Here is a 21,609-nt window from a genome sequence, read left to right on the forward strand (position 1 = left end):
CTACCTTATGTGACCGCTTCTTGTGTCCTGATTGGCTCAACAGGTTCTCAGCGAGGTGACCGAAGACAACTTAATAGACCTGGGGCCTGGCTCCCCGGCAGTGGTCAGCCCCATGGTTGGAAACACGGCGCCGGCATCCACACTTTCAACCCAACTCGCTGGGCTTGGTATGTGTTCTGCCTTTCCAGGTGTGCTGGGAACTGGAGTAGTATGGGGCTAGCCCACAGCACATTTCCCTGGAGATTCTTCCATGTTGCAGGTTCCCGAAGAAGGTCACATGGCTCTCACAAGTAGTACTTGCAGTTAAGGGTGGCGTCCCATCTTGTCCTGAAAGCTTATGATGTCCAAATCTGCCCGTCATATAAACAGAGTGGAGTCTCCTCTTTTTGCAATCCTGCATAAATGGGACTGTCTGAGCCAAATTGCAGGTCACGATACACTGAGTGCTGAGTTAGGCTACCCCCCCCCACTGCATCTGCATCATACAGTTAAGGCACTTGGCTCCCCCCCCCAAAAAAGAATATTGGGAATTGTAGTTTACCCATCACAGGACTACAGTTTCTAGCATCTTTAACAAACTATAGTTCCCAGGAGTCTGGGTGAATCCATGTGCTTTAAATGTATGATGTGGGTGGGTGTAACCTCTGTTGCAAAGCGCCCTTGGACATCAGAGGGGTGAGGAAGAATGGGGTGCTTAACCCTTCCCCCTCCACCAACTCCCTTTCCTTTAGGGAAATGTGTTGTCCCCCACCCTCGCTTGCAGAAAAAAGGGCTTCAGATCTATGCTTGCCACGCAAGCCTAGATGTTGGGATTCGGTGGGGAGGTGGAGAGTGAGTTTCAAGGGCAAAGTAGCTGGTGGAGGAAGCATCCCCTCCCCTCCCGCAGCTTCTGTGCTTCACATCTTCCCCTCCAGAGAATGTATAGCAATGGAGACCTAAGTAGCCAAGGAGCTAACGTTTCACAAAGCTGTGCTTCCATGTTCAGTCTGACGCTTCCATCCACTGGAGATGGGGAGCTGTATGTCCAACTCTAGACTCGGTGGTTGGGAGAGGGTGCTGCAGGTGTGCTTGGAACCAGTCTTTGGGACAGAGCAAAATGTTCAAAGCAAAAATGTGCCTCCTTCTGCCTGGCTGGCTCATGTGGCGACTCTGGCTTTCTCCTGCAGCAAGGATGGGGAATCTCAAGCCTGAGGGCCCGAGGCACCTCTTATCTGGCCCCTGGGACTCTCATAGGCTGCACCCCTTGCCAGCCCTGTTTCGAAGCTTTCTTGAGTGTTTCTGCTTGGCATGTGTCCTTGCACTCTAATAATGACTCTTTCTTGCCTGAATGGAGGCTAGAAGGGGGTTGGGTGTAGGAAGTAGCCTGCTTTATGCAAATGTAAAATTCTTATTTATTGCTTTGCCCACTTTTGCCTCTTGCCTCACCCACCACCAGCATGTGACACTCCCGCCTCCAAAAAAGTTGCTCTAAAGTAAATGGGTTTAAAAGGGTTGTCCACTCCTATCCTAAGCCGTATCGTTTCCTTTGTCTGCAGATATAGGCTCAAACAATGTGAGCGGAACGCTCAGCTCCCTCCAGCACCCCAACCCCCGGGATGACTTCGACATGTTCGCACAGACGAGAGGCAGTTCGCTGGCTGATCAGCGCAAGACGTATGTTGGGCCTGAAGGGGGGAGGTGTGGGGGACTTGGGCGGTTCCCTTAAGCCCTCAGAACTGGCTCTTGTAGGCCTGCTGTTCCCCTGCAGGGCACAGGCTCGCTGCTCTGAGCCAGGCTCCTTTGGAGGCAGAAGTTAAGGCCAAGAGGACAGTGGCATCATGGCCAAAGTGAGATTCGGACCAGAGGCTCCCCGTTCCACAGATCAGTCTTTCAACCGCTAAGCTCATGTATTCATTCCTTCAATGCATGCATTCTGCAGCCCACCTCAAGGGCCCAGAAAGGGTCAACCATGTGTTAGCTGCAGAATTCCCGGTTGCATTGATTTACAATTCTTGCCCTATCGTGGACCATCCAGAGTCCGTGTGTGTGTGTGTGTGTGTGTGTGTGTGTGTGTGTGTGTGTGTGAGAGAGAGAGAGAGAGAGCTTTTCCATGTGGAATTGAATGCAGCATCTCTCCCTCACCAACCCATTATTTTGGAAGGCACAGTTAGTGTGCTGTCACCGCTACCCTGAAGGCTGTCTGTCTGAATCCTGCCCTCCAAAGGCCTACCTACCAGGGATGCCCTGGTATTCAGGCACCAGGGAGGAGATGAGTTATTGTCCTTGGTCCTTTAGCTCCACCCAGTGGCTTACTAATGGGCAGATCTCCACGTAGATCCTGGGTTCTGTGAAATCTTTCAACCGTTTCCCCTCCCTGCTCCAATTTCCGAATTCAGGAGTGGAGTTGAAATTAATGACAAGAGAACAACCATTTGCGATGCTGCTTCAGTTTAACTTTGTGTGTATGTGTGCGCGCTAAGCTGTTGGGCTGCAGGACCCTTCGGTGGTGGTCAGTGGCTAGTTTTGCTACCTGCACGAGATAAGATTGGACTCTCGACCAGGTTTTCAGCTTGGGATTACTCCTGCGCCAGTGTGGTGTAGTGGTTAAGAGCGGTAGACTCGTAATCTGGTGAACTGGGTTCGCGTCTCCACTCCTCCACATGCAGCTGCTGGGTGACCTTGGGTTAGTCACACTTCCTTGAAGTCTCTCAGCCCCACTCACCTCACAGAGTGTTTGTTGTGGGGGAGGAAGGGAAAGGAGAATGTTAGCTGCTTTGAGACTATCAAATCCAAACTCTTCCTCATCCTCTTCCTGGATCCGATACTTCTTCTAGGCAGGTGGTGGCCAGGATCACTTTTGACCAGCTTTGGCTGGACCACCAGCAGCCGTCTCTTCTAGCACAATCTGACCTGGCTTTGGAAACCATAGGGGTGGGCCATGACTTAGTCATAGAGCCTATGTTTTATGTGCAGAAAGTCCCAAGCTCAATCTCCAGGGAGAACTGGGAGAGACCTGTGTCTGAAACTCTACAGAGAGCCATTGCCAGTCCCCGTAAACAATACTGAACCAGATGAGCAAATGTGGCCAGATCTGGTGTAAAGCTGTTTTCATAGAATCAAAGAATCATAGAGTTGGAAGAGACCACAAGGGCCATCCAGTCCAACCCCCTGCCAAGCAGGAAACACCATCAAAGCATTCTTGACATATGCCTGTCAAGCCTCTGCTTAAAGACCTCCAAAGAAGGAGACTCCACCACACTCCTTGTTTTCTACCTTGTTTCCTATGCTTCCTGCGTTAAACCTCCTGCTCTAATTTTATCCTAGGTTAAATAACTGTAATGCTCTCGTATATTAGGCTGCCCCAAAGCTGCCCTGGAAACTTCAACCAGTCCAAAATGCAACTGCCAGGGTTTGGGCTGGGGCTCAGGGACCAGCACATACAACTCATGCCATCTTCATTGGTTACCTGTTGGTTTCCAGGCACTGGTATTGACCCTTAAATCTGGTGTGAGGAACCTTTGTGCTTCCAGAGGTTGCTGCACTACATTATCCCTGGCCACTGGCCATGCTTGCTAGTGCTGATGGGAGTTGCAGTTCACAGCACCTGCAAGGACAAAGGTTTCCCCACTCGTGATGTTTTTATCTGTTATTTGTTTTATATATTAAATTTATGTACCACTCTTCATGGGAGGGTAACAATATAAAAACACAAACGTACATAACATAGTAATAAACAAAAGCAGTAGCTACCTTCACAGTTTAAAAGCCCATAGATTGCGGAATTAGCCAAAGGCCTGGGAGAAGAGGAATATTTTTGCCTGGTGCCTAAAATATGTAGTGAAGGTGCCAGGTGAGTCTCCCCGGGGTCAGCATTCCACAAACAGGGAGCCACTGCAAAAAAGATCCATTCTCGTGTTGCTACCCTCCAGGCCTCTCATGGAAGGGCCTCAGTGATGATTTCATTGCATTTACATTTAGAATTGCAGAATTTGACAGTGAGGAGCTTGGGCAAAGCCTGTTTTAGAACTCTCTCTCCACCTAGGAGGAAAGACCTGCTTTGTTGATTTTTTGCCCGCAATTTCTTCAGTGGAAAAAGGCTACTAGCTACAGAGGGAAAGGGAAGGGGACTCTAGAGGGTAACCACTTTTTTATTTTTATTTTTTTAAAAAACCCTTAAAAACAGCCAATGCTTGAAAACGTAGGACCAGCTGCTCAAGCCTGAGGCTACTGTTTGTTTTTGAAAAGAACAAATAACAAGAGAAACGTATAAATGCCTGTGCTTGGGGCTTAGTTTGGGCCTGACAAGGAGAATATTTTGCTCCTCGGTGTGCAACTCTTATATGGCGGCACCTGGCAACACTCTTGGGACTTCAATTTATAGATGACGTTCCCAATGTCTTCCGTTCTTACTCTTGCATTTGCTGCTGCCTGGGTATTTGCAATGCTCATTGCCCCTCTTCTGTTTCAGCGTAACGTACGAAGACCCCCAGGCTGTTAAAGGACTGGCATCTGCCCTGGATGTTCGGAAACACAACGCAGGAGGGGTAAGTCACTTCTCTGCCCTATTGCATTGCAGGCGAAAGGGGGTTGCTCTCAAGCTTTGCTGAGAGCGTTGAATGCAACTCATGTGTTTCCTTCTGTCCTATCCTGAGAATTTTGCGTGCGTCCAGCTTCAAATTGCAGAAAAGAGCTGTGAAGCACATGCGGTCAGTGGTGCTAAATTGTGTTTTCCTAGCACTGTCTAAGGTTTGAATACTTCATGCTAATTTCTGGAGAGAACTGACAGGTATCTAGCGCCTGACGTTTCTTGAGAAACAAAATAAAAAAATTCCTTCCAGTAGCACCTTAGAGACCAATTAAGTTTGTCATAGGTATGAGCTTTTGTGTGCATGCACACTTCTTCAGATACACTGAAACAGAAGTCTTCAGTGTACCTGAAGAAGTGTGCATGCACACGAAAGCTCATACCAATGACAAACTTAGTTGGTCTCTAAGGTGCTAGTGGAAGGATTTTTAAAATTTTGTTTCGACTACGACAGACCAACGCAGCTACCTACCTGTTTCTTGAGAAGATTGACTGTTTCCCCCCCAGTTACGTGTGTTAGCAGCATGCTGACTCAGAAAGCAAGCCCAACTCTTAAGATTCTCTGGCTTTGTATGGATAAATATAAATTAGAACTTGTGGCCGGTTTCTAAAACCTGATTCTTTCCAGTGATCTGAACTGGGTTCATGAATGGTCTTCACTGAAGACAACCCTCTATTTTTCTTTTTGGTCGGGGCAGTGATTCTCTCCCCATTCACCTCTCTGGATAAGGAATCCCGATCTCTCTGTGGATTTCATCCCATTTGCCTTCCCATCCTTTGGGTGGCAACATTTGTCCTTTGAACTCACCTTCTCATCTTTAGTGTTCTGTCCTCTTGGGGGCACAAGAGAGCACATACATTGCAGCAGCATTCAACCTGGCCTTCTCCAGGGGTTTCCTTGCACACCGGGTGGGGTGGGGGCATGGCCTTCCTGGAGGGCTCCTGAAGTCTTGAGTGTGTGTAGGAGAGGGAAGAGCTGTGGGGCATGATGATAAATGGAGGGAAGCTGCTATGGAAAAATAGAGGTGAGACTGGCAGAAACTGGACTTCTCACCAATTTCACCACCTCACCACAGCAACAGGGGGTCCCATGGGAAGGATCCCAAGAGGAGAGAGAGGCAGGTGAAGAACATCTCACAGGATGTTCAAGATATATTTTCTCACTCCTGCCCACCCCAGGCCCATTTTGCCACCAACTGCTCTGTGCCAAGGATCCCTGCGACACCACATAGAGATGCTTTTGATACTGCCGTAAGTGGCCTGGGGTTTAGGGTTTTTTATTTAGATAAATAACCTATAAGAATACAATGTATAGATATGAATATCACTACTAGCATACATATAGAAATAATAAGCATAAGACTTTTTTCAGAAATTGTTCCATTTATATTTCCTCCAGTATCATATAAGGGTTTACTTCATCTTGTATTCTCACACTCCAGTAAAATATGTTTTCGGGTTTTTGTATCAGCTTCATGTTTCTTGCAGGCATCCTTGGAAGGATATGTATCCTGAAAGGCGGGGTACAAATTATTCTATCAAATCAATGAATGAATAGTAGACAGGTGGAGTCTGGAAGCATTTCTGACTGGCATGGCCAAAGCATATTCTGGAATGTAGTAGTCAGTGTTCTTCAACCGTTTATTTTTATTTGTACACCACCCGGGGAGCTTTGTGATCAAGCAGTTTATAAATTTCTGGAAGCAGTGAAAGGCTGGGTGGGGGCCAAAACTAGGCTGAATCCTGATAAGACAGAGGTGATGGGCAATTCCTGTGTCTGGGAATTAGTTGTACGAACTGTTTCGGGAGGGGTTGCACTGCCCTTGATGGAATAGGTTCGTAGTCTGGGAGTACTTCTGGATTCTGACTTGTCACTGGGGCCTCAGGTGGCTTCTGGAGCCAGGAGTACTTAAGCTCAACTTATGCTGGTCACCAGCTATGGCCATTCTCAGACCAGGATAGCCTGGCCCCAGTTGCCCACGCTCTAGTAATGTCCTGCTTAGACTGCTGCAATGCTCTTATTTGTGGGGCTTCCCTTGAAGACAGTCTGGAGGTTGCCGCTAGTGCTGAATGTGGCTGCCAGGTTGGTAAGTAGTGCAGCCTGATGGGCCCCATGTGTCACCAGTCCTGACAGCTCTGTGCTAAATGCTGGTGGATTACCATGCCCAATTCAAGGTGTTCGTACTGGCAAGAACCTAAATGAGCAACTCCCCCAGTATCAACCATCTCGGGCCCTGTGATCATCAGGGGAGGCCTCTGTTGCTGGTGCCACCTCTGTCATTGACCTGTGAACAAGGCCTTCTCAGAGGCAGCTCCCCATTTCTGGAATGCCTTCCCTAGTGAGGTGTGTCTGTCTCTTTCCTTATTGACTTTCAGGAAAGATTTAAGAACCTTCCTGCTTACCCAGCAAATTTGGTGGTTGAAATATACTGGCTATGGCAACCTTGAAATCAGCCGTACTATGATGGGAGGGCTTTTAAACGGTTTATTAATGGTTTTTAAGCATTTTAAGTTTGTTTTTGCTTTGATTCAAATTGCATTGCCATAAGGCTTCGATGTCGGGCTCCTTTGGGAGGAAAGACAGGCTAGAAATGTAATAAATAATAATTCTGGGAAAGCTCGCACCTTGCAGCTGGATGAGCACCCTTCTCTATTCACCTGCGCTCCTGTTTGATTCATGCTTCGGATCCCAGGGCTGCTTGTCTTTCCCCCATCAATGTAGCTGTTACCAGCCTACAGTGTTGTCAGTTCAAAGGGCTCCTCTGAGTTATCCTAACAGGGTCAAAGTGTGCGAAGACGTGCATGTTTTCAGACTTCACCCTCCTGCCAAGGTGTCATCTGACGATTTTGCTCTCCAGCGTGTTCTCAAAGTGTTGGTGAACTGTAGCTCACTGTGTGAGTAGTAGCGCATTTTCCGTCATCAGTGGTCATGCTGCGTTTGTTGGGATATTCAGGGGGATCCCTAACAGATGAGAGAAAATGCATTTCAGAAGAATAATTGAAGCCGGTGCAGGGAGTTTACATTGCCTGTTGGTTTGGATAGGGTTGCAAGGAGGATCTGCTTCCTGACTTTTCTAGAAATCAACCACACGCAGAGTCATTTAAAACATGTATGCTGACCTGTTCATTAATTGGCAGGCCTGTGGAGTGTGGAGGCCTAAAATGATTTTCTTCTGGCATGTTGTTTTTCTATCCTTTCATATGGGATCACAGCCTAAATGTCCCATTGAATTTAGTGGGACTTACTCCTGAGGAGCCTCGGTTCTGGTCGCTTAAGGCAGTGCATAGCACCTTACTGTACCTCCCTGAACAAGCTTGATCTCAGGAGATTTTAGAACTAAGCAGGGTCATACGTTATTAATTGGTGGAGACCTTAGAACAGCAGTCTTACTGCTATCTTACTGCTTTTATATTGTAAGTCGCGGTGAGGGCATGACTCCAGGCCAAAAGGCATGAATTTAGTAATATTAATGTATCTTCATATAAGGGCAACTTGACAAGTAGTGTTTACCTGACCAGAAACTCATTTATTTGACTGAAAAGGGTACCTGCCTTGGACAGAGGGTCCCAGGTGGGTAACTCAGGCAGCCACAAGCTGCCACTTCCTGAGGCGGTGTGCACCTGAGGAGGAAAAAGCCCTCGAAATTCTCTGGTACTCTCAGTTCACAGTAGTTTGCTGGCCAGAAAAATGAGATTGTCACTTGGGAGGAGGATGAGACTCCCTTGCAAATCAAATCCACACACACACACAAACACATTTTGCCAGCTTCTATGCCTTCACCTATCAGAAAGCAAGGTGTGTTTCAGAAATGATCTACCTTTCCTTCCAAGAAATTTTCCGCTTGAAGATCTGAAAGTTGGTTTGGTTTGGTTTGCTCATTTTTGTTTTTACTTGCCACAGGTGAGTAATAATTTACAGACCTGGGGTGGGTGAAGCGGTATCTGAAGCCTGGAGGTCATGGGCTCATCTTTAGGAAATGTTGTAATCTCTCCACCTTGCTGTTGCTTTGCCGTCTCCCTGTGTCCCCCCCCCCCCCCAACACACCTTTTGACTTTTTAATGGGAATTTCTGTTCTCAACACAGAGGAGAGGTAAAAGTGGCAGTTCAGACATGGAGCCCATAGACAAGTGGCTAATGACGCAAGGAATGGTGAGGAGGATTTTGCCAGTCGAGTGACGCCCCACCCCCTTGTTGTCCTCACCCCCATCTCCTCCTCTAAATAGCATAACCATCCTCTGTTTACCTGTCACTCATCCTGTTGAAAGAATGCAAATTGGACAGTGCAAGGAGGTGGGTCCCCACCTGTGGAGGGGTGGGGAAGTGGGACCACTGACCAAGGCTAGGAGACCTGGGGATAGATATTTTTCAACAGGGATGCGTGGCAGCTGAGAAACATGTATGTTACCATGTTTGTTTCCAAAACTCACATGGACCTCTTCAGTTCCTTTCACTGTTCCAATTTAAAAAAGAGAGAAATATGTATGTGCAGTATCCAAATTTCCTCCAAAAACACAAGTTCTGCTCATTAAAATGGGGAGGGTTTGTGTTTGTTTTGCGAAAACTAAAATAAAAAAAGTTTAATCGCCTGCCCCTGCAGAACTAAGCACCATGACCAGAAGCTCAGATCATATTGCGCTGTTCAACGCGTCCCTGAATTTTCTCTCGGTATTGTTTTGCAAGAGTGTATTGTTTTGCAAGAGGCTTCCAAGCAGGTTTCCTGCAAAACAGGGAGTGAATCTGCTGGACTAAATGTGGCTGGACATAAACGCAAATCTGTTGTTGGGGCATCCTCTTCTTATTTTTTAAATTTATTAGATATATATGCCACCTGTCATCAAAAGATCTCAGGGCGGTTCACAAGATAAAAACACAAATAAATAGTTAAAACAACAAAACAATAGCCCCCCCCCAAAAAAACTCATTTAAAAGTCTGTAGAATATTAATCACCCAAAGGCCTCATTGAAGAGCAGAGAGCAGAGCTTCTATGCTGTGCTATATCTGGGAACTGATTGTTGAGCCATTTCCTCTCCCCATGGAATCTTGGGAACTGTAGTTTTCTGAGGGGGACTTAAGAGCTCTGAGCCCCAGCACCCTTGCTGCACTACAATTCCCAGAGTTCTTGGGCTGTGATGGGGTGGAGTCATGTCTTATATAGCCATTCTAGTGTAGATATACCACTTGGGTGATTTTTTCTTTTGTTGAAATCGTGTTACTAGCTAAGGCTAAATGTAGTCTTTAGGCAGAATGCCTTACGTCCATGGGGACTTGGAATATACTTCCATAATCCCCCTTAGTTAGCTCCTCGGAAAACATGGCGTCCTGGGAGCAAAGTATCCAAGCAGGGGGACAGTTTTATATAGTGAAGACAGCGCCCTTGACCATCCTGGCAGAGGCCAAATGTGTGTTTTCCTTCAACTCTGCAATCCCGGTGCCACAATGGGAGCCAAGCAGGAAAAGCGTTGAAGGACCTTGCACCCTCACTCATGTTTAATGTGCCCTGAACTGAGGAGCAAGAAGCAAACTCTAGAGTGCGGGGAGGGTGTTTGGACTACAGCTCCCATCAGTCCCAAGCAGCGCAGCGAGTGGTCAGGGATTTGTATTCCTGCAACATCTAGAGAGCCATGGGGTCTTCATCTCTGCTTTAGAGTTTCAGCTGCCTTGCAAGAGATCAAACGTGGGGCTGAGTAGGGTTGAGGGCACGGGAATGCACCCAACTGAGAGGCAAAACAGAGTAGCACAGTGTTCCAGAAGCTTCTGCTGCCTCCCCAAGGAGAGGAGAACAATCACTGTTGGTGTGCAACGTAGGAATGAGGGGAGAATCTAGATTCAGTTAGCATTTAAAGGCAAGGCTGAATTTATACTTTTCAAAACAAATACACAAAGCAAAACGTAGCCATCCTTCCAAATTTGCACTTTTCCAAATTTTGCAACGTAGTTCTCCAGCCAGGTAATGTGTACAAAAATGCAGCTGCTGTGGTAGAGTGTCCATTAAAAAATGGATGTATTTGTCATAATAACATGCAAAAAAACCTGCATTATATTAGGCAACAGTGCTTTGCAAAAAATAAATGTGAGCTCCAGGAGATGTTTGCGCAAACAAGCTGATGAATTCCAATTAGGGCTTTTAACAAATTGCAAACTGATGTGGTAACGTGGAGAACTGGACTTAAGATCTTAAAAATGATAAACTGAGTGAAACAAAAATTGACCAACTCAGCCATTCAAACAAAGAGGGTATGTGCAACCCTCTGTATCCTGATGTCTCTGGGATAGCTCAGTCAGTAGAGCAGACATCCCCAAACTTCGGCCCTCCAGATGTTTTGGACTACAATTCCCATCATCCCTGACCACTGGTCCTCTTAGCTAGGGATCATGGGAGTTGTAGGCCAAAACATCTGGAGGGCCGAAGTTTGGGGATGCCTGCAGTAGAGCAGGAGACTCTTAAACCAAGGGTTGTGGGTTCAAGCTCCACATTGGGCCAAAGATTCCTGCATTGCAGGTTGTGATTCTTCCAATTCTAGGATTCGATTCTCTTCTATTCTCAAAAGGCAACAGCGCCTACCTTTTCCTGTCCAGAGAGGTAGGTGGGTGGGAAAATGCAGAAGAAGGAAGCAGAGAGCAAATCCCTGCCTCCTTCCTTCTCTTACAAACATCAGGTGTGTTTAGGGAGTCTTGTTTTCCAACTCTCCCCTATTGTCACTCATCCTACAATTTGGTTCTGCTTGGGTGCTGTTCCCAAGTGTCAGAGAAGCCCAGAGTATGTTTTTCTCGCTTTCTCTGCTGCTATTTAAAATTGATGGGGGGAGTACAAAACTCTTCCTCCTGCCCTGCCCATATTTGCTGCTGGCTTGTGTTGGTTCACTTTTGGGGAAAAGGATACTGCGGCCTTTGTGTCGGCCATAACTACTGTAGGGGACTGGTTTATTCCCCCTTACAGGGCATTTTAACATTGTTTGTTTTTAATACGGATGTAATAGGCATCCCTTTAGAATCTAACTAATCCGTAACCCAGTTTTCCGTCTGAATTAGCGGTAGCTCTTAACCGTGTCCATTAATAGAGTACGTAACAGAACTGACACACTGCAGGAGTCACAAGTTGCCTAGTACAGATGGTTCTACTCAGGTATGGCATTGTTTTCTACTGAGGTAAAGCAAAAAAGTTTTTATTTTAATGCTGCCTTCTGTCAGTGTCACCTGAAAGGGGCTAGAGGACCAGAGGGACGCCCTGCTGAATGTTGTCTCTTGGAAAAGAAATGTTGCTCAAAATACCCTCTTCTGAAATCAGACTTCGCCAAAAAATTTAAAAAGAATGCATTTCCCTCACCTTTGTAAACTTCAGTTTTTGGTGCCATTTCATTCCACCAAACTATACTAGAATTCACGTCCCTGGTTTTATCCCGTATGGTGGTTCATTGTAGACCTCAACGCAAACCAGATGTTGGGAAGCTTAAGTGTAGTTTGCTGTGAGATCTGAACTAGCACACCATGGCTTACACTTGGCCATGGAGCCAGAATCCAAAACCATTGTGTCAACAATGGCTCGGCATGATGTCTGAATTGGCAAGCCACGGTTACAACCAGCAAGTGTCTGTTACTGCATCTTGACCCAGTTCTGCAGTCCCAGATCTGCACAGAACAATAGCATTATTGGAAGTGTTAGGAGTGCCCTTGCCACATTTCGTTTGAGACAAATTGTTCCCTTTCCAGGGTTGAGCTTGGAGAAAAGCCAGTCCTGTGAGTTCGTAATGTAAGCCAACTGCACAGCGCTGAGTAGCTGGCACCTGTGGTGTCTTATACCCACCTCCCTATACCTGGACCAGATTTGGAATTCCTTTAAAGTAGCTGCCGATTAAAATGACAGTGAATGAATGTTTTTAAAAAACTAAAAATTTAAAGGGAATGATACAGCCTGTTGGAAGGATGAGGAGAGTGCCAGGCTTGTGACCAAATCAGTGTTAGAATCACTGCTATGTATGCATGTTATTAATATTCTGCAAGCTGGGAGAACCTGGGCTTACAATCCCCTTTTCTCCTACTTATACCCACTTGGTGAGTTTTTGCATAGCCTTAAGGTGACGCTGGCACTGTCTTATGAGCTGTTGCTTGCTGGCCCAATGTAGGTCAATATCAGCATATCAGTGCAATGCTTTCTAGAGTTTCCCTCTTCAGGTCATGCCAGTTGTCAGAGCCAACTGAAGATGCTGCTTTTTGAAGTGCACCAGGAAAAGCTGGATCCGGGCAACCTGGGTGAATTGTGCAAACAGACAAAATTAATTTTGGTTACTTGCCATATTTTATGTAGCTCTGCTGCTGCTAGTCAAAGGGGCTAATAGCCTAAGAAAAGCCCGGCTGGATCACACCAATAACCCATCTAGTCCTGCATCCTGCTCTTGCAGATGCCTCTGGCAAGCACCTTAGCAGGACCTGAGCACGTCAGCACTCTCCCCACTTGTGATTCCTAGCAAATGGTTTTCAGAGGCATCCCTCCTCCGACAGTTGAGGTAGAACATAGCCACAGCCCTGTCCTTCTTTTCCAAAGCCATCTTACATTAGCAGCCCTTGCTGCATCTTACGGAAGCAAATTCCACCTGGCAGAGCACATTTCCACTCCCCAGCCCAGGAAATTTCACCAGAGCTCTATGGTATCTTCTCTTTATTCTCAAGGACTAGAAGCTTGCTTGCTTTACTTTTTAAATGGCCACGGTTCTGCTCCTGAGTGGTGGAATTCACAGAGCCCTGTTTCATGGTTCTCTTAAAGAGAAGTGTTGGGCTGCAGGATCAAACATCACATGCTCGGCTACCGCATATTTTGAAACTAAAGTGCCTTTCAAGTGTTACAGTGAAGAGGACGGCTGATCTGCAGCGGAAATGCAGGAAACCCATGGCCCTTACATGTTTGGGAGTTATCCATCATCTCCTCTGGGGTTCATTGGGTCCATGATGAAGCTGACAGCTTATCCAGTCTGACTCTGGTGATCTCAAGCAGCTGTTTTCAAAGCTGTGGGGTTGTTGTTGTTTTTTTGGATCCCCACTGCTCCTAAATACCAGCTTCTCCAATTTTCCCTGCAATTTTCAGCCACATGAGAGTTTTGAGTAGATTTTGGCAAATACTTGTGAGGGTCCTACAGGGTGAGCAGGACACTCCAGAGGCCTGAGCACTGTTCTGTTTGAGCTGCCTATTCACCCTGGAACATAGGACCCCCAGAATTCTTTGTAGCCCACGGATGTTCTGTGAGAGACATGCAGAGGTTTCTTGTCTGCATAGAACATGGACTTCACCAGTCTAGCTCAGCATTGTTTACTATGAGTGGCAGTGGCTCTCAGGGTCTCAAGCAGGGAGCATTCTCAGCCCTACTAGAGATGCAAGGATTGAACATATGCTCTCTGCCACAGAGTTATAGCCTTTTCCGTGGAAAAGGTGCAAAGTTGGAAGTTCCACTTGTCTAAAAGAACCCCTTTGGATACTTTTAAGAAAAATCTGATATTATTCTCTCTGGATTTACTCAATTCACATCACATGATATTGTTAGCATCATTATTAAGCTGCTTATATGCCAAACTGGTTTCTAAGTGGTTTATTCCTCTCCAAAACAGAGCTGGAAGAAATCCCAGCCGCCCAATGTCTAATGGCGGCCCCAGTGAGAAAATGGCAGTCAACTCTCCACCATTGCAGGTTAGGGATAGCACCAGGAAGTGTGACACTGGTGCCTGCAGTCCTGCCCATGTTGACTCAGAAGTAAGCCCCATTGAATTCGATGGGGCTTACTTCCAGATCATTTGGTGTGGGATTGCAACCCTCTGGGACATTTGCAAACATGGACACGATGACTAGCAGAGACATCCCCATAGCTTTTGGTTCTAGCTTTCCATCCTAGTGCAATATAGGTAGTACTAGGAGCCTTTGCTTATGCAGAAAAATACTACTTCAGCAATATGAATACCACAAAAACTCTTGGAGCCATAGTTATGTTTAGTAGCATTTTTAAAAAAAATCCAACTAAAGGACAGTGTTAACTAAAGGCTCAGCTGAGCTAAGAAATGTTGGTGGATTCCGCCATCTATTTTAGTTCCTCACCTCATGCCTGCTTCTCCTGTAAAAAACCCCACCGAGATTCATAAGGGATTCCTATAATGCCTGTCTCTTTAAGGCTTGAATATTAGACCTAATGCATTTCAAAAGGGGGGGGTGTCCTATTGCTATACTTGTCTCCCCTCTCCTCACCCTGTGCCCCTTCCTCAGCTGGTCCATCTTGCCAATGATGCCCCAGGCATTCGTTTCTAAAGAGATCTATCAATGATTATCCCCGATTTGGAAATTTTGGAAGACCTGCAAATTTGCCATTTCCCCTCTTATCCCAGCCTTTTAAACAAAACACATTTCTATTAAGATACTAGCCTATCTGCCCACCTGTAACTTTGAACCTGCCTTTCCTAATTTGGGGACTTGTTTAATGACTTGTTTAATGAACATTCATCTAGATTTGTTTGACAAAGATTGCGGGGAGGTTGGACAACAGCTGAGTATACCGCATCCATCCACATTTCTTTGTGGGGAGAGCGTGCAATCATTTCCCCCTCATTTTCCTTATTACAATTTTTTTTTTTAAAAAAATCCAATTTTGGGGGGGGGAAGCTGATTCGTTGTGCCAGAGCACAAAATCAACTTTAATTGCACTAAGCTGAATTTGCTGGTGTGTTATCAAATCCCACCTGAAAATAGCAGCCAGTTGCTTGATGCAGTGTCATATACCCTCCCCACAAATAAATCTGGATGAATGGTCAATGAACAGGTTGTCTGGAAGCAACACAAATGCATCAGCTACACTGGCTGTGGCTGATGGACCTAGAAGGCACCACTTTTGGAAAGGCTGGTTTAGCTTACGGGAATAATCCTGCACAAGTCCCGAGCTTGCACATTGCTGAAGGAGATCAGAAGCTTCCACTATAGAACAATTCCACATGGCTTCTATATGTGAACTGCAGTATCGTCCTGAAGGTAAAGGACCCCTGACTGTTAAGTCCAGTCGCGAACAACTCTGGGGTTGTGGCACTCATCTCGCTTTACTGGCCGAGGGAGCCGACGTTAGTCCACAGACAGTTTTTCCGGGTCATGTGGCCAGCATGTCTAAGCCACTTCTGGCGAAACCAGAGCAGCGCATGGAAACGGCATTTACCTTCCCACCAGAGCGGTACCTATTTATCTACTTGCACTTTGACATGCTTTCGAACTGCTAGGTTGGCAGGAGCTAGGTTGACGGGAGCTCACCCCATCGCTGGGATTCGAACCGCTGACCTTTCAGTCAGCAAGCCCTAGGCTCTGTGGTTTAGACCATAGCGCCACCCGCGTCCTAGCTATGGTTAAAACCAACGACAATCAAAACATGGTTCAGCATCCTGGTTTATTAACTTTAGTTTGAACATGGGAACTGGCCTATACTGTCACACCCATTGGTTTATCTAGCCCAGTGATGTCAACATTGACCGGCAGCAGCTCTCTAGGGTTTCAGGCAGGAGTCTTTCCTAGCCCTACCTGGAAATGCTAGGTACTGAACCTGCAACCTTCTGCATGCAAGGCAAATTCTCAGCAATGAACGGAGGCTTAGTTCTGCAGAAGAAATTGCTGGCCGCCTCCTTCCATGCACGGAGGAAGGAGTGTGCAAACCTCACCCCCATAATGCTAAGTTGCTTCTGAACCAGACCCAAGTCTTGCACCTGCAGATCCGGCACCTCCTGTCATGGATACCCCTTTCTTTTATGTTTTGGATTTCACCTCCTTTCCAGCCGTATCTAATATTCCAGCCTTAAGAGAACCAGGTCCTTCAAACGCAGAGCCATGCTGGCCCTTCCCCTCAGAGCACAGCCAGACTCCGGCCATTTCACTCATTGCAACCTTTTTTGTTTGCCGAGATGTTTTCTTGCTTCGCTCGTTGCTTTATCTGTGTGTTGTTGTTGTTGTTGTTGTATTGCAATTCTTCACAGCGGTGATACATTTCACACAGCGTATGTTTTGTTTTTTTCTCCAACCCCCAACCCTCTTTTTTTCCTTTCCTCTTTCCCTCTCATTCTGTGGCCATGATTGCGGATGTGTCGTGTCCTTGTTTTATTTTTTGCCTGCCTCGCTCTATCTCTTTGCTGCACTCCCTAGATTCCCGTCACACAGTCCTCTGTCATGGATGACATTGAGGAATGGCTCAGTACCGACGTGGTAAGACTCTCTTCTTTTGTTTTGCTACTTTTAAAAAAATTCCTTTGATATGTTTCTGCATAAGAGGCTGCGCACACCCCTCCTCTCAGTGAGAAAAACCAATGCTGTCTGAGCAGCTGTGGCCATATTAGCACTGAGGGATTCTATTCCACGGCCCATCCAAGTGCCCCTGTTTTCCAGGAACAGTCCCGGATTTACAGAAGCCAACCCGGTTTCTGATTCGATCTCGGAATGTCCCGCTTTCCTTTAGGATGTCCCTATTTTCATCAGATAAATGTTGGAGAGCATGGAATTATGCGACCCGCGATCCAAGGAGATAAGTAACTATGCAACCTTTAGAAAGACATCTGAAGGCAGCCCTGTATAGGTTTTTTAATGTTTCATGTTTTATTATGTTTTTATAAAATTTGGAAGCCACCTAGAATGGCTGGGGCAACCCTGTCAGATTGTGTGTGTGTGTGGAGGGGGGTATAATTAATAAAATTCTTATTATTATTGTTATGGAATAGGATGTCCCTATTTTCATGGGAGAAATATTGGAGGGTATGCCATCCACCCCTCAGCTTCATGTGGCTTGTGAACCCCTGGTGCCTCCTTTAATTCCTCCTCGTCTGTGCAGGCCTTCTCCTCCAACTGCCGCTGCCCCACACTTCTCCTTAAATTGATGTGGCTCTCCCAATTTGTATTTTCAAAGCATAGGGAATCTCGAGATTTAGGGAGGAGAAAGTGTGGGTGGGACAGCAGTAGTTGCAGGAGAAAGCCCATGTGGAAGAGGAGGAATTAAATTAGCAGTTCACAGTCCACATTAAGCCAGGTATGGACACACCCTCAGATTGCGAGGGAATGCCACTGTTGAATGCTTCCCCCCAAACATTTGTGTGTATCTTTCTCACACACACAGTTCTAGCTCAGCCAGCCCGGTTCCTGGTGTGCTGTTTTTCTACTTAGATTAGAACATAGCATTCTTTACATAACACACACACACACACACACACACACACACACAGAGAGAGAGAGAGAGAGAGAGAGAGAGAGAGAGAGAGAGAGAGTTCTTCAAGTGCCCCTCCTTCAGGCTTCATCCACATGCAAGATGGAGGCGTTAGCAAGCTTGGGAAACCTAAAGATTTGCAGAAATATGGGCGCGCGGGGGGGGGGGAGAGAATCAATAGGATATACCTAAAAAGGCAGGATGCATGTAAACCCATGACGACTAAGGGTTATATCCATTGCTAGTCCTACTCCGAGTAGACCTGTTGAAAATAATGGACTCTACTAACAGCTTCTTTCATTTCCATGGGTTTATTTGGATAGAACACAGGAATGATGGCTGGCTGCTGATGGGGAGGCGAAGGGGAAAGCAGGCAGAGGGGGAGGACATGGAATGGAGTGTTCTGGAAAAGGGCATGGCTGGCTGGCTTGCATTTATTCATCCGCTCCCTTCCTCCCCACTGCTATGCATGTAAGTAAAGTAGCCCATCATGAGGGAGGGGAGGGATTTTAACTTAGCCCTCTCCCAAACGTACTATTTTACCTAATGAGAACTCTCTCTCTCTCTCTTGCTCATGCACCCCCCTCTCTCAAGTGGTACATCCCAGAATCTGCTTAACCTCCTCTGCCCACCTGTTTAATTCGTAGAATGGCTCTCTAATTCGAGTGTGTGTGTGGTGGGCGGTATATATTTAAATCTGCATATCTGCATATATGTTTAGGGAAGTTTTTAATCTGTGATATTTTAATGTATTTTGGTATTTGCTGGAAGCCGCCCAGAGTGGTGGGGGAAACCCAGCCAGATGGGCGGGGTATAAATAAATAAATAAATGGGAGACTTATTTTGAACAATAAACAGAACAAAATATGGTTCCTCCCAGATGTTTTGGGCTACAACTACCGGTACCTTCAGCCCCAGCTCCCATAGCCAATAGTCAGGGATGATGGGAGTTGTCACCCAGAACATCTAGAGGGCAAAAGCAATGGCTTTCTATGTGTTTTTATTTATTTATTTGTAATATTTTATTAAGGCTTTTTGCCATACAATACAATAAACAAAACCTACTAATCTAAACAAAAACAGGAAGAGGAAGAAGAATGCAAAGTCCTCTCTCCCAGGTGGATCTTAACCCTTGTCTCACAAAGAAAGAGTTGGACCCTCCCAGCTCTCACCTGGGAGCTCCCCTTTCTTCCCCCAGCCCCACCACAGTGGGAGGTCTTCCCTTCCGTGCCTCTCACACAGCCTTCTTTGCCAGCCAGCCATCACCATCATCTGAATACATTTCCTTCATCGACTCAGAGTAGAGGACATAAAAAAAATAAAACCAGAAGCAAGAGCAAAGCAAAGATGGGAAAGAAAAAGTAGCAGAAACATAGAAATAATAAAGAAATGAAAATAGAAATCTCTGCCTTAAAGCGTTTGTTGTAGTAACGTTTTGCCTGTCGCTCACCATAATGATAGCAATGTTATAAACATCTTCTCCCCCCCCCCCCGGCTTTCTTTTTAATGTATAAGGGCTGCGGCACATATGCCTAATGCCCCAGCCCATTGAATTGCTACTACCATATTGGCAGTGGTTGCTCTGAATGTAGATTCCTGAGCTGACCAAAGAAAGGCAGGGAGGTGCTCCTGAGTTATTGCACGTGGGCCAAAATGCTGGAGCTGGAGGTGGGACTGGCCTGGCCGCTGCTGAGACACCACCAGACAGTAGGTCCACTGTGCTCTTGATCCAAATGATCGTGCAGGGCCGGCCCTACGGTGAGGCAGAGTGAGGCAGCTGCATCAGCTGCCCTGTACACCTCTAGGCTAGCTTGCTGCCCTCAAGTGCCATGGAAGACACTATTCTTTCATCAGCACTGGAGTAAGATTCAGCTACCAGCCCAATTGGCTTCTGTGTGTTCCTTGTGGGAGGGCACCATCCTGTCCCTCAGCTCAGGCAGCAAAATGTCTTGAGCCAGCCCTCAAGATGTACCTCTCCTATTTGGATGTTCGAAGCATCAGGAATCTCCAGATCGAGGGAGGAGAAAGTTTGGGACAGCAGTAGTTGGAGAACACCACATGGACGAGGGGAAATTAAGAGAGGAACCAGGGATTCACAAGCCATATTAAGCCACGGTGTGGATGGACCCTATGGTATCCCTCTCCCCCTCACCCAAATCCCTGGAGCAGTCTCCTTTGGGGTGGGGGCTGGGGGGGATGCAGGAAATGAAGATGCAGCTTTTAAAAATAGATGAGAAGAACTTATTTATTTTTTAAATCCCTTCTATACCGCTTTTCATTTATAAAGCAGTTCACAATCTTTACATGAAAACCCTTTAAATCAACAAATAACAACAATTAAGCCATCCAAATAGTCATTACACATAATTACAGCAAACACAGTAGCTGTGTAAAAAACAACAACAAATAAAGCAAAATCCTCAGTGTCAGCAGTCAGGAAATTCCAGGGCAAACATCAAGGTCTTTAGCTGTCTGCAAAAGTATCCCATCACCGAGGCTTGCCTAATCTACATAGGAAGCTCTTCCAGAAAATGGGAAAACCAAACTTCGGTAGACCACAGTATGATCAGGAGGACTCTCCCTGCAGATAACATGCCTGATAAATTCAAGAGAGAACAGAAGACCAACAGCTGCTCCAGCCTTTGATTTTGCTTGTGAAACTGCTTGCCGTTTTGTGCATGAAGGTTTTCAACCCACTGCTCAGGGGCGCACTGTGAACTTCTATTCCAACATTTTACATCCGGTCATTTTCCCTATAATTGAGTTTTATTCCAGACCTCAGGCTGGGGTGGCGGGGTGTGTGTGTGTAGGGTTGGGGAGTCACCTCTCCAGCAAATGTTTCTTAGCGACTTCTTGGCTTGCCCGTGTGACGAAGAACTTGCTTGCATTCCCTTAGTAGTCCGTCCATGGCCCCCTTTTTAACTGAGGTGTAAGAAAAATGGTTATTTGGGGCCCCTGACTTGGGTTGGAAAAGCCTGTTCTCCGCCTCCTCCGATGGAAAGGACAAGATAGTGGAGATAGCCACTGCCCGTGGCACAATTGTACTTGTTTCTTTCAGAGAAGGAATATTGGTCTAGTTTTAAGGTGTGTACATCACACTAGCTGTGTACATGCCATCAACTGAATTTAATGGTGCAGCTGGTTATTTTGATTGCTCCGTTCCAGTGCTAGAAGCACCTTAGACTGGTATGAGCTACCGTATGCAGAGACTTTTTAAACATGTGCTGATATTTCTTTTCTCTTCCCCACCCCCCACTTTCATTCCAACTGCAGAAAGGAGACGAACTGGAGGAAGGAGTGACGAGTGAAGGTAAACAAGCAAGCTTTGGGGAAAAACACACACAAACTCAAGTAAAGTTATTGTAAGGCACAAAGCCACCTGCAGGACTCTGTGTGTTTTGGTACCTTGGGAGTGCAGGAAAAAAGTTCAGAATGTGGCAGGCAGGATGGCCTTTAAAAGAACAAATACTTCTTAGCAGCGATGGCCGTGGGCAGAGGTAAAAGTGGGTGGAGCAATGAATGTGAAAGTTACCTTTTTCCAGTAGATTAATTTCATACACACATGCTCACCCCTTTCTATCCTCCATTCAGGCAAGCAGGAAGCATAATCAGAATTCAAGGAATCATGGCTGAGGCTTGGGAGGTCAGGGAGAGTTCTGAGGGCCAGATAGAGAACCTTTGGCCCCCCCCCCAAGGCCTGAGGTTCTCCATTTCTGTTTTAGGGCATCTGCCACAGGAGGCCCTTTTGCAAGGGGGGAAGTTTTGCAGAGCTGCATAGCCCCCGCAGGCATCCTTGTGCCATAGCCCTAAATCGCAACATAAACCCTTTATTATGTTTTAAAACCCTGCA

At 46.4% G+C, this 21,609-nt stretch overlaps 1 protein-coding gene across 4 annotated transcripts in view; it reads left to right on the plus strand.

Annotated features, from left to right (window-relative positions):
- Positions 1-21,609, plus strand: part of TOM1L2 (target of myb1 like 2 membrane trafficking protein) — a 54,781-nt gene that overhangs the window by 28,028 nt on the left and 5,144 nt on the right. The window contains exons 10-15 of one of the 4 annotated variants that reach the window (XM_060282430.1): positions 44-167; positions 1,536-1,653; positions 4,448-4,525; positions 8,630-8,714; positions 16,712-16,771; positions 21,033-21,069. In XM_060282430.1, coding sequence (XP_060138413.1) covers positions 44-167; positions 1,536-1,653; positions 4,448-4,525; positions 8,630-8,714; positions 16,712-16,771; positions 21,033-21,069 — 502 coding nt within the window. Of the gene's footprint in view, positions 1-43; positions 168-1,535; positions 1,654-4,447; positions 4,526-8,629; positions 8,715-16,711; positions 16,772-16,951; positions 21,070-21,609 lie in introns of those variants that run through there. The other 3 variants (XM_035130760.2, XM_060282429.1, XM_035130761.2) reach the window with 3 other exon arrangements.

The sequence above is a fragment of the Zootoca vivipara genome, chromosome 14, assembly GCF_963506605.1.
Source record: "Zootoca vivipara chromosome 14, rZooViv1.1, whole genome shotgun sequence".
NCBI classification, from domain to species: domain Eukaryota; kingdom Metazoa; phylum Chordata; class Lepidosauria; order Squamata; family Lacertidae; genus Zootoca; species Zootoca vivipara.